Here is a 15,335-nt window from a genome sequence, read left to right on the forward strand (position 1 = left end):
TAAAAATCTGTATTTCATATTAAATTCATTTTTATTTAACCATTTAATTTAAATAATAGAATTTAATTTAAATAATTTTTTTGCAAACACTAAATAGCCATTCATTAAAAATACAAAAATAAGTAAATAGACACTACTTAATTTGTATCAATTCAATTACTTAAATTACATAAACTATACTTACTTTTCATACAGTTTATGATACTACTATGTAAATTTAGATAAATAATAACAACTACACTTAAACACCAATAAACCAGCAAAAACTTCTGGTTTATTGGTGTTTAAGTGTAGTTGTAGTTTTAGTTGTTGTTATTATCTATACTTACTTTTCCATTTTTCTTTATCTTAATAAACTAATGACCACTAGGCCTCTGGGGTGTACATAAGAATTGGGGAAGAGAATAAAAGAGCCATGTTTTGATGATAAAAGTTTTGCATGATCACAAGTTTTAGATTTTGTACTGAAAATAGCCATTTTTTGAAAAGTGATACTAATGTATGGAATTTCATAAAAACATACTGAATTCAGTACAATTTTATCAAAACGGTAACACTGCTCATAGTATTGAATCCATGCTGTAGTATATGCAATGTTGCACACTACATGGACTACAGATGTGAAGTGCATGTTTGTGAATGTTTTCATTTGATTTTGACGGCTATAGATAGTACTTGTGCAAGATTGACTGAGTGAAAGTATCTTTTGATACAAATAGGTGCGTTGCAACATTACATATAGACATAGAAATTGCACATATGGCATCATGTTACCAATTTTTTTCCTACTTATTATAATTAAAATCAAAAACATTTTTTCTGCTTGCCACTAATCATATTCATGATTGCTGCCTACTTTCTAAATCATCAAATTTAAACTGAAATTCGGGCCTTATCTGAAGATTGTGCTAGCCAATTTTTTGACCTGTTATGTTGCTTTTGTTTACATATTTAAAACATCCATATAGATATGAATGTGAAAAATAAATTAGTATTGATTTACTTTTGTGAATTGTAATATTGGATTTTCTAAATATTTTTCAGAAGTGTACGATTTAAGTAGCTAATTTATTAGTCATTTAGATAATAATATAAATTTTAGAAAACAATTCAGATAAATTTATTTATTTTTAACATTTTATGTTTACCTACTTTGATTTTATAAATTTAAATATAACTGTGAATTTTAAAATTATTATTGCTTATTCCATACATTTTTATTGATATATTTTTTCTATAATATATAATTTTAGTGTATAAATATTTTACTAATTTGTTTTATAAACATATATTTTAGATGTGAAAATTTTGCCTCGTGTGGCCCAATCTACAGCTATTTCCGTTATAACTAATCACAGTGAATTGAATAAACTTTCATTATATAATCATGAGAATTCAAAGAATGGCTCAAGATCTATTAATAGTCCAAGCAGTTCACCTGAAATCAGAGCAGCTGCAATGCAAAGATTGGCCATACAAAAAGGTAAATTGATTAATTATACATGCTTTTCTTAATTAGTGAATTTCAGAAATTGAATAATTTTTTTATTTTATTTGTCCTTGCTTTCTATATTAAAACTGTAAATGGGATGTAATTAAAATATAAAATTTTACTTTTAGTAAAACTAGTTTTGAAATTTGAGGATGACTAAAATATATATTTAAAACTTGTTAACTTAATCTTTGAACCCAGAAATGCAAGTCTTATCAAATGTATTTATTTACAATTTTTAGTTTTATTTTCAACAACTTGATCACAAAATATACAGAATGAACCCCAATTTACAAGTATATGTTGTTCTTGAAAAATCTTCTCTTGTTAATCAAAATTTTGTAAATAAGGTCAAGCTTTTCCATTATTTTTTTTATGGTCAAAATTTGTACTTCATTTCAGCATACTTAGTCACTCTATCATATTACTTAATAGTATAGCATTGTTTCCCAAGTAAAATGATTGATTAGGTTATGAACTAGCATGAAATGAAAAAGTAACTTAATTATTTGCTTATGTCATACTTGTCAGACACTCATTCATATAATAGTAAGAAAACAAAAGTTAGTTCAAATTAAGAATAAAGCAAACTGTCTTTTAGCATTAAAGTTGTTACTTGCTAAGATTTTTTAATTATAAACAAGTACTTTTGACATTTCAAAATACCATCTTCAGGTTGAGCATATACCATTCAAATTACAATTTTTATAAAAGTACATTAACAGATTTCAAACACAAAGTACATTTATTTTAAATCATAGTGCATAGTTTTTACATAAAATTCAACAGACACAAAATAGATGTTATGATTGTAACATATCAACCTTAAAAATAAAAATAAATAAGCAAAAATATGCAATTATTTTAATATTTTATAAAGTGTAACCTATACCTCTGGTAGTTCAAGAATGGATTTGTTACAGAGCTCTAACATTGTTATGTATAATGACTCCCAGAGAAAGATGGTTCTCTGATTTAAACATCACTTAAGGAGGGAATCTTCAGACCATAAAGATGTAAAATCATTCTGTAATATTTTTTTCTAGCAAGGTCAGTAGTAATCCTATTATTATTATCAATGTTGTGATGTTCTTGAAAACAGTATGCTAATTTTCTGGTAGTAGCTCCTATTAATTCTTTTTGCCTCTGTCTTTACTTTATTGATTTCTTGTATCTTTGTCTACATTGGACTTTTTCTATTAATAGGACTTATTACACCAGTATAATAAGTTAATTTTTAATAATCTACAGCCAAAATTCTGATGAAGTGGAAGATGCAAACAGCAGGAAAAACAGATAAGAATAAAGATATTTTGTTTTGATTTTTGACAAGACTATGTCTTGTTTATAAAATTGCACTGCTATCAATGGCTGGACACCTTAGAGCAGTGGTTCCCAATTAGTTTTTCCTGCGTACCACTTCAAGAAAGAGCTCAAACTTGCTTACCCTTATAGCAAAAATTCATATTAATCCATACTAATATTATAAATTTGAAGGTAATTCTATCTGTTACCTTTTCACATCTAAAGGCTGTTTCACACTATGATCGACTAGACCAATTGGTACTACTCCAAATCGTGTTGCCATGATAACAGCAGTCGGCCGACCGACTGGTCATTCCAATCGGACAGTTTTAATTTAAAAAGTTAAATATTTGTAGTCGGGTCGAAGCAGTCGGTGAGCTACAGCCAATGAGAGCTTCGAAACTACAACCAACCAGACTTCGGATATATTAAAACTATCAAATCAATCAAACATAACTTTACATTATATATATTTCTAATTTATTTAAATTTTCCTTCGTACTTAACTTCTTTCATAACTGCTTAAATTTTATATGGGAACACAAATGACTAATATATATATTAAAGAACATTATCGACATAATGAGAAAAAATGGTATTATTTAGACTTTTCGAAAGAATTTATAAACGAAGTAAGATAATTTCCGCAAAGTTTAACCAAGTAGATTACAAAAATATTTTTAAAAATTAGAAAAACTTAAAACAATTTCTAACACCCATTCCGATTGGTCCTTACGAATCAGCCATTGACATATAATCATACTCAATGTGAATGCTTCTATTACTAGTCAGTCTGATTATAGGATCGGTCAGGTCGAACCAATCGGTCCAGTCGGTCATAGTGTGAAACAGCCCTAAACTGCTGAACAGGTTTTAATAAAATTTGGCACAGAGATAGCTTACATGTTGGAGATGGACATAGGCTACATTTTACTGTGAGAAAATATCTTACTCCCATGAGAAAATTTGACATAATGTGGGCGAAGCTGTGGGTAGACAGCTAGTGATAAATAGAATAAGTTTTTTTTACATTTATTACCTTTTATTACATTTATTACCATTACAAAATATAGTTCTAATAATAATGAAAATAACATAAGGTTATTTAATTTTAATGTGACAAATGTGCACGACTTTCTTTGCACAACTTTGTAAAATCCGGTTGCTTTTTGGTAAGCTTCAGTCTCAAATCATCTTTGAATTGAAGTCTGTGACGATGTTTAGTTTTCATGTTTGTCATGGCCACAAAACGTGAAAACTAAGAGGTATGTTGAGCAAAATGGTAGTAAATATTTTATTGCCACTTCGCTGACATGATAATAATGATAATTGTACAATTAACACAAATTGTGTTAATTGTACAACTTTTGTTTCTTGCGTAAGAATTTCATTTAGGTATTGTCACAAATGCATTTTTTTGAAGAAATTTTGAGAATATTTTTAGTTTTAAATAAACGAATTTGTGCATTTGACATCATGTTGTAAATTGCCGAATTTTTAATGGTCTACCCATTATTTTTTTTGATTGCTTCATCTCATGCATTTAAATTTTAAATTTACCGATTTTAGATTGCCGCGTGTACCCCTTCATGCAATTTCACGTACTCCCAGGGGTACGCTTATCACTAATTGGAAACCATTGCCTTAGAGGTATGAAGGAGTACATGTCAGGAGTTGCAATTTGGCACAGAGTATTTGATGCCTAAATCATTTGCACATAAAAAAATTTGCAATGTTGCAAAATTGAATTTTGACAAACAAATCTTTGATAAAACCCATTTACCTGTCCCATGTTATTCCCGGCATATCTCTGGTCGCAACCTGCTGACCTTGACTGGTTGACCCGAGATATCTCGTTTCAGCATTGGAATGATTTTGAAATTAGATGGCACTAGTTGTTATAATTTTATATTAAAACTAACTTCCGAAACATAATTATTATTATATTTATGTTTTTACATTTTTAATATACAGTTTAACTTGCTTATAACGTCATCCATGGGGCCGGCAATTTTTTGACGTTATAACCGAGTGTCGTTATCTGCGGGGTCATAATTTCAGTCCCATAAAAGTATCAAGTCTATTTAAGAATCTATTATAAAATTCATCTAATTTAATATCGTATGTATAAAAGTGCAAACTAAATATTTAAATCAACTTTATTTACATTATTATGTCTAAATTTACAACGATGTAATTAAAAATTTCAAAAATTATTTTTTATAAGAAATTTTTATTTGTCAAGTTTCGATAATGGCGGCACTTTCGGTTTTGAGAATAATGTCGAATCAAAAGGCAACAAAAAGTTAAATTAAGCAAGAAATGAGAAAATTATCATCCAGGTGTTATTAACGCCTGGATGATAATTTTCTCGTTTCTTGCTTATCTATCAATAGACATGAAGTCCAATATCTTTCACTTTTAGGTTAAATTAATGTATATCAATTAAAAAGAAACAATAAAAATATTCACTTAAAAAAAGTCAGTTATTTTAGATTGTAGGCATTTTTCACCTAAAAATTGTTTATCAATGTCATTTTCTAAGTCGTAGATTTTGTTCATTATTTCCGATGAAGTTTTACGAGACCTGTAGAATTTGCTAAACCAAAGTCTCTGCATACATCTGCCTTTTTTCTTCCACTTTCAACTGCTTTAATTATTTCTACTTTGCAGTCTAATGTTAACGCTTTCCTTTTTAAGCTAGCCATTTTACCTGATTTGATGCTAAACTACAACACAAGTATGAGAGCTATGCAGACTAACCCACTGTCACATCGTTTAAAGGGATGGCGCATCTCACCCCACCGAATCAGGTGGTGACAGTACCACCCACAATCGTTCTAGGAAGCGGACTCTGACTCTAGGACTGAACATTTAGTATTTTCTTTGATAAATAAAATTTATAATTTAATTTTGTAAATTTAAGAGTGCGTCAAATATGATGTTAAAACAGGGTTTTATGTCATTACAAGTGGGTTTTTTAACATTATCTAGTATAGTAAAATCGTGGGACCGATAAAAATTTGACGTTATATTAGGGTTGTCGTTATAATCAGGTTAAACTGTATTTATTTTGTTTGTGCAAAATAAAAAATAATTTCGGACAACACAATAGCCATGATTATTTTTTTCAAAAATGGGAAATTTTTGTTAAGCATCAACAAAAATTCAACCTGGGGAAACACACAACAGAGAGAAATTTCAATATTGGATAGGTTAATTTCACTGAAAATGTATTGTGGACGACCTCGTTGCCGAGGCCAGTGAAGTTTGAACGATCGCACTTAAAACCAGAGATACAAAAGAAGATTGGAGAATGAGAACGAGACCGCCATGAGTGTTGAAGTGATCCCACTTAGTAGTGAGTCATCGAGACATAGTCTTGTCCCAAAAATGGCCTTGACATTTTACTTGTTCTGAATAAGATCTCTTCTATTTGCTAAATGGAAACACACCAGTGTAATAAGTCCAATGTAGACAAAGATACAAGAAATCAATTATGCTCTGTAATCAAGAGGAGGGCTTCCCATATATCAAGTATTTGTTGGAGGGTAAAGGATTTTCCAGCAACAATATATTTGCAAGCATAACAGTTTTAAAGTGTGGAACAGATGTATATAGCAAATGTATCAATTTTGTAAAATTGATACATTTTTGGAGAAATTGCTCCAATTGTTCATTGATAATCAATTTGGTCTTTAACACTGAAGTGATTACTAAACCTGAGGAAGGGATTAGAGATGAAAATAAGCTGGCTAGGACCTTTTCTAGGAAATATGTAGGATGAGTGTGCTTGTTAACCAATTGTCGTAGGGGCTGGCCAGCCTTATGTGATTTTACTTCAAAGAAAAGCCTTGGGAGGCTGTTTGTAGGCAGATATAGACCAGTGACTGTGGCTGTCAGACTATGCTGTACAATAATCTTTCTAGTTATTCTTAAGCTTGCATGAGTAAGATCATTGACCAATAAAGTAGATCCAGACTATTCTAAAAATTGAGTTACTCTAGCAACAGTATGTATTTGAACACAGACCAAATCTTTTGGTCTTGTCTGAAATCAATAGTTTAGGCTTTTGTTGTGGAGAAACTGCTTTACCAAGTTATTTACATTTCCTCTTAACCACCATTTGGGTTCAAATTAAGTTGAGTGTAAGTAGAGTTAGAAGAATACCAAGTAGAATAAAGTTTAGAAATGGCCACTATTTCCAAATCAGGTTTTGACCTCTAACAACTTTTGGCTGTTGCCATGACAGATGGAATCAACTGATTTACTGGAACTTTTACAAGTGGTATATATTTAAGTCTATATTCTAAAAATTGATGGATATTGTCTGGGACTGTTACATCTGAGTAGTTATGATAGCTAATCTTACTTGAGAGATTTGACTTGTAACTGGAGTATCATAGGATCCAGAGAAACTTCTTGTTCATTTTTTCTTTCATTACAAGTGACTGTTTGAATGAGATAGCATAAACCTTTACTAACTGTTCGTACAAAACCAAAGGATCACATCTATTGGTGAAAGCCATATGGGCAAGATAAAGAAAAAGTTCTGAAGAATCAACCTCCTTTCTTTCTTCAGTGATGAGCTTAGCCAATAATTTGCATTCTACCTTCAGAAGAGTAGGGTCTGATACATAGTGGAAAGGAGATGTACTTAATGGAGATCCATTTAGGCATTAGATTGTGCTGATGGCAACTTAATAGAAATTGCAGATGATGAGTCACTTCATCTTTGACTTTAACCTCTTAACGCCCACCTGTTTTTAATTATAATGTAATTAAGCATAAAAAATACTTAAAACTGAAAAAAAACAAAGAAATGCATTAATTTTGAAGAAAAAGCTTCAAATTTTATTTTCCTTTGTCTTGCCTTTCTGTGAAATTTGACACTGATGAGTCATTGTTTACACAGCTGGATGACCTTGAGAACAGCTGGAGTCGGATTTCCCGGGGCATTCTCATAGATGTCTCAGGAGGACAGGGGTTTAAAGTAGGATGAATATTAATTAGGCCTATATTTTTAAATATTTTTAAAAAATTAAAAATTTTATTGCGATTTCCGACCCCCCTAATTAATTAAATTTATATAAAATAAAATCTATTAATTAAAAAAATTAAAAAACTATCGGAGGTCATTTTTGACATCAGAAAGCAGCTTTAAATAACTTCAGCTAAGTCAAATCCATTCACTACAACTTTAGAACGATTAATTAATTTTGGTAAAAAAATCCCATTAAAAAACATTTAAGCCTTAATCGAGCCTTATCAAAGGCTAATTAAAATCGCGATAAAAAATTTTTTGTGCTGGCAAAAAATTTTGAAAAAATTTGGGGACTTAAAAAACATTCCAAAAATTCAAAAAAAAAAATTTCAAAACTCTCCTTAGGGGTTTTAAGTAAAGAAAATATTGTATTCTTTATATTACATTTCGTAATAAAAGGATAAGAGAGAAAGGTTAAAATAATATCAAGTAACACTTTCATTGCACTGTAACTTTTTCTTTAAAACTCCCAAGTTAAAAAAGCTATAACCATTAGTCAATTTTAAAAAATTGTCTAGCGTTTTTACATTTTTTAAAAATTTAAAAACATATTACTTTCTTACAGCATGTCTAATTTTTTAATAAAAATAACTATTTATATTACATTATAAATATTTTTATCGTTAATTTTTAACACTGCTAAAAACATGTAATGAAATTTTGCAGTTGCCAAGAATATTTGTTTGTTAAACCATTTTCAAACTTTTATTTAATTTTAAATTTTTTATTCAATCAGTTTATAAATTAATGAATAAATAATACAGTTAAATGTATAAATTGAATTAAAATCTTTCCTAAAATATTTTACATAAATTGCCTGTGAATTATTGTAGTTAAAATGTGAATTTTATACTAAATTAATAATTTATGTAGGTCCAAAAACTTTTTTCTTATATTTGAATATATATTTAGATGCATCATCACCTTCTCGTCATCCTTCCCCTCCAGTCATTTCACATATGCACCCTCAAGGTCCAGGACTAGGAATTAGACAAACGCCACATTCCTATCCACAGAGGGTATCTACTAGAGAACCACTTCAATCTCATAATTCACCTGGTGTAACAGAAAGAGAAATTGCAAGATTAGAAAAGTTTTCTACTCTTTTAAAGGGTCCTAATACAGATCTTGGTAAATTTTAAACTTTATTTTAAGAATTAGTTTTTTTTTAATGTAACATTATGTGAATCAAACCATCTGTAACCAATACAAACAAATGTCTGTATTGGTTACAGATGATCTGTAACCAATACAGACATTAGCATATTATTCTCTAAGTTTAGATTTTATATTAATTTATTTTTCATATGTATTACATAATAGAATAAAAAATATTTAAATAAATAATTCAATATTTTTGCGAAAAGAAAGAATTAACTATTGAGATGTCTTAATTTTCTAATTTCATTAGTATTTTAGGAGTTTATTATTTGGTTTGACCTTTAAAAAATTCTTGAATTATTTGCAACAATAAATTAAAAAATTTTTTCCTATAAAAGAAGAATGTATTCAAAATTTATAAATTCAATAATGTAAGCTGTCATTGGATGAACTTTACCTGAACATTTTATTAGAGCATAGTGAAATTCTAATGATAAACATTTAGAATATTTGTGTGAACCGCCAGGGAGGTCAGGGTCAGTCGCACCTCCCTATTCAGACAACAGGTTGTTAAATCTGCTCACTGTCAAGATGGCTTAAATGTTTCTTTTATTTTTACTGGTCCCGAGGATTGGGACTCTCAAATGTTGATTGAGTGGAGGGAGAGTATTTGGGGTCGACGATAAGGTGAAGGCTGTATACGAGTAAGAGTCTACCATTTTAACAAATAAAACAAGAATTTATTAAAATAAACCAAATTAACACAACTACAACACAAATCTCGACATTAAACCGCCTAACAGCTCAAGAGAGAGTTTACACGTCTTTTTTCATACCTCTTTATAGGTTTCCTTGACGATTTAATCCATGTAGGCACTTAAATGTCCAATAAAAGGTGTCTTTGATCCAAATGAGCACAAATATAAAAGTTCACGACTCTGGCGACGAATGGATATTGATATTAGAGGATCGGAATAGCAGCAAGTTCAGAGATTTGACTTGATGTTGTCAGTCCGGCTTTCGATAAGAGACTCCCCTGAGAGGGGGTAAGAACTGTCTTTTATAGCTTTTTGTGGGGAATTCCATCATGTGATCAAATTTTCTATGAGCTAAAGGTTATAGGTGTCCCAGGGACCTAAACAAGTGACAAAATTTGGATGCTAACTATAAACTCTTGTGCAAGTCGAGCTGCAAGTTATGTGAGAACAATAGAATGTTGATAGTTATGACAGGAAGGTTTACACACTCCCGGCTAAGATTGTTTTTTTCTTCTAATTTGTTACATAAACAAAAGTGAACTAATTACAATTTTTGTTAATAAAATTCCAGATCTCACATTCGCTTTTAAATGAATGAATATGTTAATTCACTAAAATTCAAATAAACTTTTTTTATCAAATAAATAAAAATAATGTTACATATTTATTCTTAATAATAATTTTCTAAAGAGAAAGTTATTATTATAGCAAATATTTGGATAAAAACAAATAGTTTATATTTTGATTGTACTAATTGCCAATAACACTTTCATAAGAGACATATACAAAAATGCTAAAAATTTATCCATATTATAATTGTATGGACTACATATTTTAAATTTCTTATCTAATTACCTTATCTAATTACACACTATATGCAAATAAAATAGTCATGAATATACTTATAATTAATCCTTTGGAGTAATGAATTTATAGTTAGTTATGAATTTTGTTATAAATATTTTTAATTATTTCATTGCTTTATTCTAGATGATTTGAGAAAACTTAGTTGGTCGGGAATTCCTACACCTGTAAGACCTGATACATGGAGACTCTTATCGGTAAACCATTAAATAAAATTTTATTTTTATTTAAAGTTAAAATAATAATAATAAAATTCTCATTGAATTATGGAAATTTAATTAATTTATTATAGGGTTATTTACCAGCTAATGCTGACAGAAGAAAATCATCACTAGAAAGGAAACGTGTAGAATATTTTAATTTTATACGCCAATATTATGATACACGATATGAAGATGTGTATCAGGAAACTTATCGACAGGTACTTATTATTTTGTTTCTAAAATAAACATTTTAAAACAATGATTAACTGTTGATTAAATCTATTAACATGAACACTGATATTTAATTTTTATTTTAGAGTAAATTTAGTTAATAATATGAATTGCTACATATTAGAATCAGTGTTAATTATTGATGATGACATAAGGAGTTATTAACACTGTTAACATTTTTTATTTTATTTGCAGTTAATAATTTTGAATACTTTTATGTTTTCAATTGAACATTAAATTATTTTCAGCTTTTATACATGTTTTTTATTGATATCATCTTTCAGAAATGTGCATTCATACTATCAGTATTTTTGTCTTCATTATTTTTACATATGAGAATTACATTTGATAATTTAAACGTAATAGTTATTACAAATATATTTTTTTGTATTGCTGTCTATTTGAAGATACAATTATTTGAAATAACAATTTACGTATAGAATAGTTTGTTTATGATTTAACAATAGCAATTTGTCTTTATTTAATTATACATTATTATTATTATTGTAGTGATATATTCCTGTGTGGTCTTCATCAGTTTTATATTCTACATCAGGGGTTCTCAAACTTTTTTTACTGTTGACCCCTTCAATGATTCCTCAACTTTTTATTAACCTCCCCTTTTTTGCTAATACAGTAATAATAGTAATATATCTGGTGAGCCAGAATTAATCCACATGTTGTTTTCATAGGAAATATCTGTTTAGTACACACAAATTTACAATATCCAGAACTGTCATATACATAACCCATTAGACTACATCAATGATGTTTAATTGACCTTCAACTAATTTTTAATTCTGAAAATGCCTTAATGATGCCTAGAAGTCAATATTGGCTATTTTGGGGACCCATCCTCTTCATTACTTTGAAAATATTTCAGTTTTCAAATAACTAATAATAACTGTTGTTCAGCTACTTGTATTTATTGAAATAATAAATATTTTTGATTCATTCATTGTATTCTTTTTGTCAAGTATAACAAGATGTTAGCTAGTGAACATAATAACAAAAATAATTTTAAATAAATAAAAAATGAAAAATTTAATAAAGAAATTTAAGAAAAATAATTTATTTGGATAGTAAATTTAATTGTATTAATGAAAAGTATTAAACATTTTAACTTTAAACTAGACTTCTGCACTACTTGATCGAAGAGTTGACTTTGCTTCAGCAATGACTACATTAGGATAGAAGATACCCGCACAACAACTAGGGCTGTTTTTGTTTAACATTCATGTTGTTGTTGTTGCTAGGTCTTGCAAGTGGTTGTGTGTGTAGATGATCAGATTCGGGATGGAGGAGGTCTGAGAGACAGTGAGTTGGAAGTGAATCACTCAGATGCCAATTGACAACTAATAACTTTATTTGAAAAGAAAAAAGGAATTACATGATATATGTACATTGTACCATGTTGAAATAACTGACTTATACACTGTAGATGGTTGTGTGAGAGAGAGAGTTTACATGATATTGCATGTAGATGTAAATACCTGAAGTTTAGTTGGTCTGCTAGTAGATGTGGTAACTTCCCTTTCCTGGAAGTAGAGGTGAAATCTAGAATTGTCCTGGGTTTTGGTGATGAAGTTAGGCCTATTAAGAGGCAATTAAGTGTTCTGTTTCAACAATGACGTTAATCCAAATAAGAGGCACTTAATAAATCCATTTAGCGACTGCATCTGTTAGAGGACCAGGTGATGACTGTAACCATCAGAGGAATGGGTGTCAACTGCCTCAATGGACTGTTGATTGTTATATTAAACCTGTAAATTTTCATCCGATGGAGATTATTATTTAATAAAATTGAAGACAAAATCTGCCCAAAAAGTACCACCATTTATTTTCTCTGTCATTTTTGGTGACTGACCTTTCTTTGTAGGCTACTTGTCATCAGAAGTTAAAAAAAGTCCTTTTAAAAAAACACAAAATATATCCAATTAAAATTACAAGTAATTTCTAAAAAAGGAACTGGTTACATACAGATGTCTTGCTTGCATCCATCCATACCTTTTTTTGGGGTGTTATTGCTTTTATCTACTAGAAACAGGTGCTGGAAAATGTAGATTTTAAGAAAGCTGCCCCTGGTGATGATACATATAGAATTTTCATCTGTAAATTTTTGTCTGATGGAGATTATTATTTAATAAAATTGAAGACAAAGTCTGCTCAAAATGTTTTATTAAAGTTGGTAGTATACAACTGGGAAGACAAAAGGTTGCAGGAAAGCATCACTTTCGGCATTGAGAACATGTAAAATGAGATGTTCTCAGGTAATAGTTGACTGTTATCAAATGACAATAATCAATTATATGATTATGGGTTGGCAGAACTGTTTTAGATGACTAATAATGCTTGGATAAATGTCAAAATTCAGTTTAGGAATAAAAATCAAATTTTTGTCTTGGAATGAAAAACTAGAATTTAAATTGGTATGATATAAATTGCTCTCAAAAACTTTTTAATATAACAAAAGTCCAGGTTCCCATACATATAAAGTTGCTTTATAAATATTTAGGATCTTTTTTCATTTTAAATATTAATAATGATACTTCAGCATTTTCCTTTTTTCATAATACATATATCTGAAAAATTATAGAAATAATATAATGCAGAACAATTAGAATTTTTACTTTTAAAATTTTATATAAAAACTGTTGTAGTAGGAAATGTTTACATGTTAATAGTTTTGTAATATCTTTGTTGCTGAAATATTTTATTGACAAATTATTTTAATGAGTTTTTGAATATTAAAATCTTCTGATTTTAAAAAAATGTTCACTATCTTTTTGATATCAAAAATTCAATTTCTAACATTTATCTTTCAGGACTGTTCTAGTTTATAAATTTATCAAATATTTTTAATTAAAATTTCAAATTAGTGTAAACATTATATAAGTCAATAACTATATCTTATGAAGGATTTTTGAAATTATATAGTATATAGTATTATTATATATTTGTCTTGAAAGAGTATTGTAAATATTGATTTTTCTTTATTCTAAGATTCATATTGATGTTCCAAGAATGAGTCCTTTGGTTCCATTATTTCAGCAGGAAATTGTACAGGAAGTAAGTAAAATTTTGAAGTTGTTTAAAAAATGTAACAAAAAATCCTTACAGAATATTGCTATATTGAAAAGAGGCAGATTTTTGAAATGCTATTTAATAGTATATTTTCTTAAATTGTTAAAAAAATTAATGATAAGTTAATTGGATGATCAGATCAGAATAATTTATTTAGTGATATTAATTTGAAATTAAAAATATACCCACTTTGCAACATTTTATTACATTATTCATTATCAAATAAGTATGAAAATATTAAAGCAAATTTATCTCAGTTTAAAAATTAATATGCTGAAAGTTCTATATTTTCTTAAACATGAAATTTTAAGACCATATGATGATGATAAATGAATTTGAAATATTTCAGTTTTTAAAAATATATAATATGAATATTATTAATGTATTAACAATGTATAGAAGGCAGTACTTCAATTTTTTGTTTACTTATTTGATTGTGCTATATGTATTTATAAATTTAGAATAATAAAGAATAATAATGTGACATTTGTCAATTTTTATGTAAAATTTTAATAAAAATATTTTGTTTGAATTGTAGAATGCAACTGATTTAAAAAATGAAAGTAGCAATTTGTATTTTTTTCATGTTTTTTGTCATACAGTTGTTTAGAATTTAATTTTTGATGATTTAGTTATGATGGTGGAATTTTCACGGGAATTATTGCAAAATAGCTTCAAATTGCTTTTACATTTGATGATCATCTTTGTCAAAGTGTCTGTTAAATTTTTACTCTTAATTTTAAGTTTTTTGAAATCATATCAGTATTTTCCTTATTCTTCTGTTTTTTAAATTTTGTAAACCTATATATTATGTATAATATATAATATAATTATAACTTTTTGTATAATCTTAATTATTTTCAATATCAATCTGTATTTTAAATAAAGTAAATTTGAATAACAATTTTTTTAATGATTTACATTATTATTTATTTGTTAAGTCATATAAAAAGACTTAAAAAGGTAATATAACATAGTTTTTTAACATTTATTTGTATACAATAATATATTACTGATTATTTTAAATTAATTTCTTTTATCTAACTTTATTTTTGCCTGTATACAAGTTATATGTATATACCGTGTTTCCCCCGAAAATAAGACAGTGTCTTATATTAATTTTTGCTCTGAAAAATGCGCTAGGTCTTATTTTCAGGGAATGTCTTATTTTTTCCAGGAAGAAGAATTTACATTTATTATTGAACAAAAAAATTTCCCAAGTCGAACTTAGACGAGAGTGACGTATATCCGGT

General features: G+C 28.2%; 1 protein-coding gene across 1 annotated transcript in view; it reads left to right on the forward strand.

Moving 5' to 3' along the window:
* Positions 1-1,322: 1,322 nt before the first annotated feature.
* Positions 1,323-15,335, forward strand: part of LOC111630198 (TBC1 domain family member 22B-like) — a 41,127-nt gene continuing 27,114 nt past the window's right edge. The window contains exons 1-5 of the mRNA XM_023374260.1: positions 1,323-1,483; positions 8,754-8,972; positions 10,691-10,761; positions 10,857-10,985; positions 14,002-14,071. Of these exons, the coding sequence (XP_023230028.1) occupies positions 1,459-1,483; positions 8,754-8,972; positions 10,691-10,761; positions 10,857-10,985; positions 14,002-14,071 (514 nt within the window). The 5' untranslated portion in view covers positions 1,323-1,458. The remainder of the gene's footprint in view (positions 1,484-8,753; positions 8,973-10,690; positions 10,762-10,856; positions 10,986-14,001; positions 14,072-15,335) is intronic.

The sequence above is a fragment of the Centruroides sculpturatus genome, unplaced genomic scaffold (assembly GCF_000671375.1).
Source record: "Centruroides sculpturatus isolate CEXI.00-Female unplaced genomic scaffold, Cexi_2.0 scaffold613, whole genome shotgun sequence".
NCBI lineage: Eukaryota > Metazoa > Arthropoda > Arachnida > Scorpiones > Buthidae > Centruroides > Centruroides sculpturatus.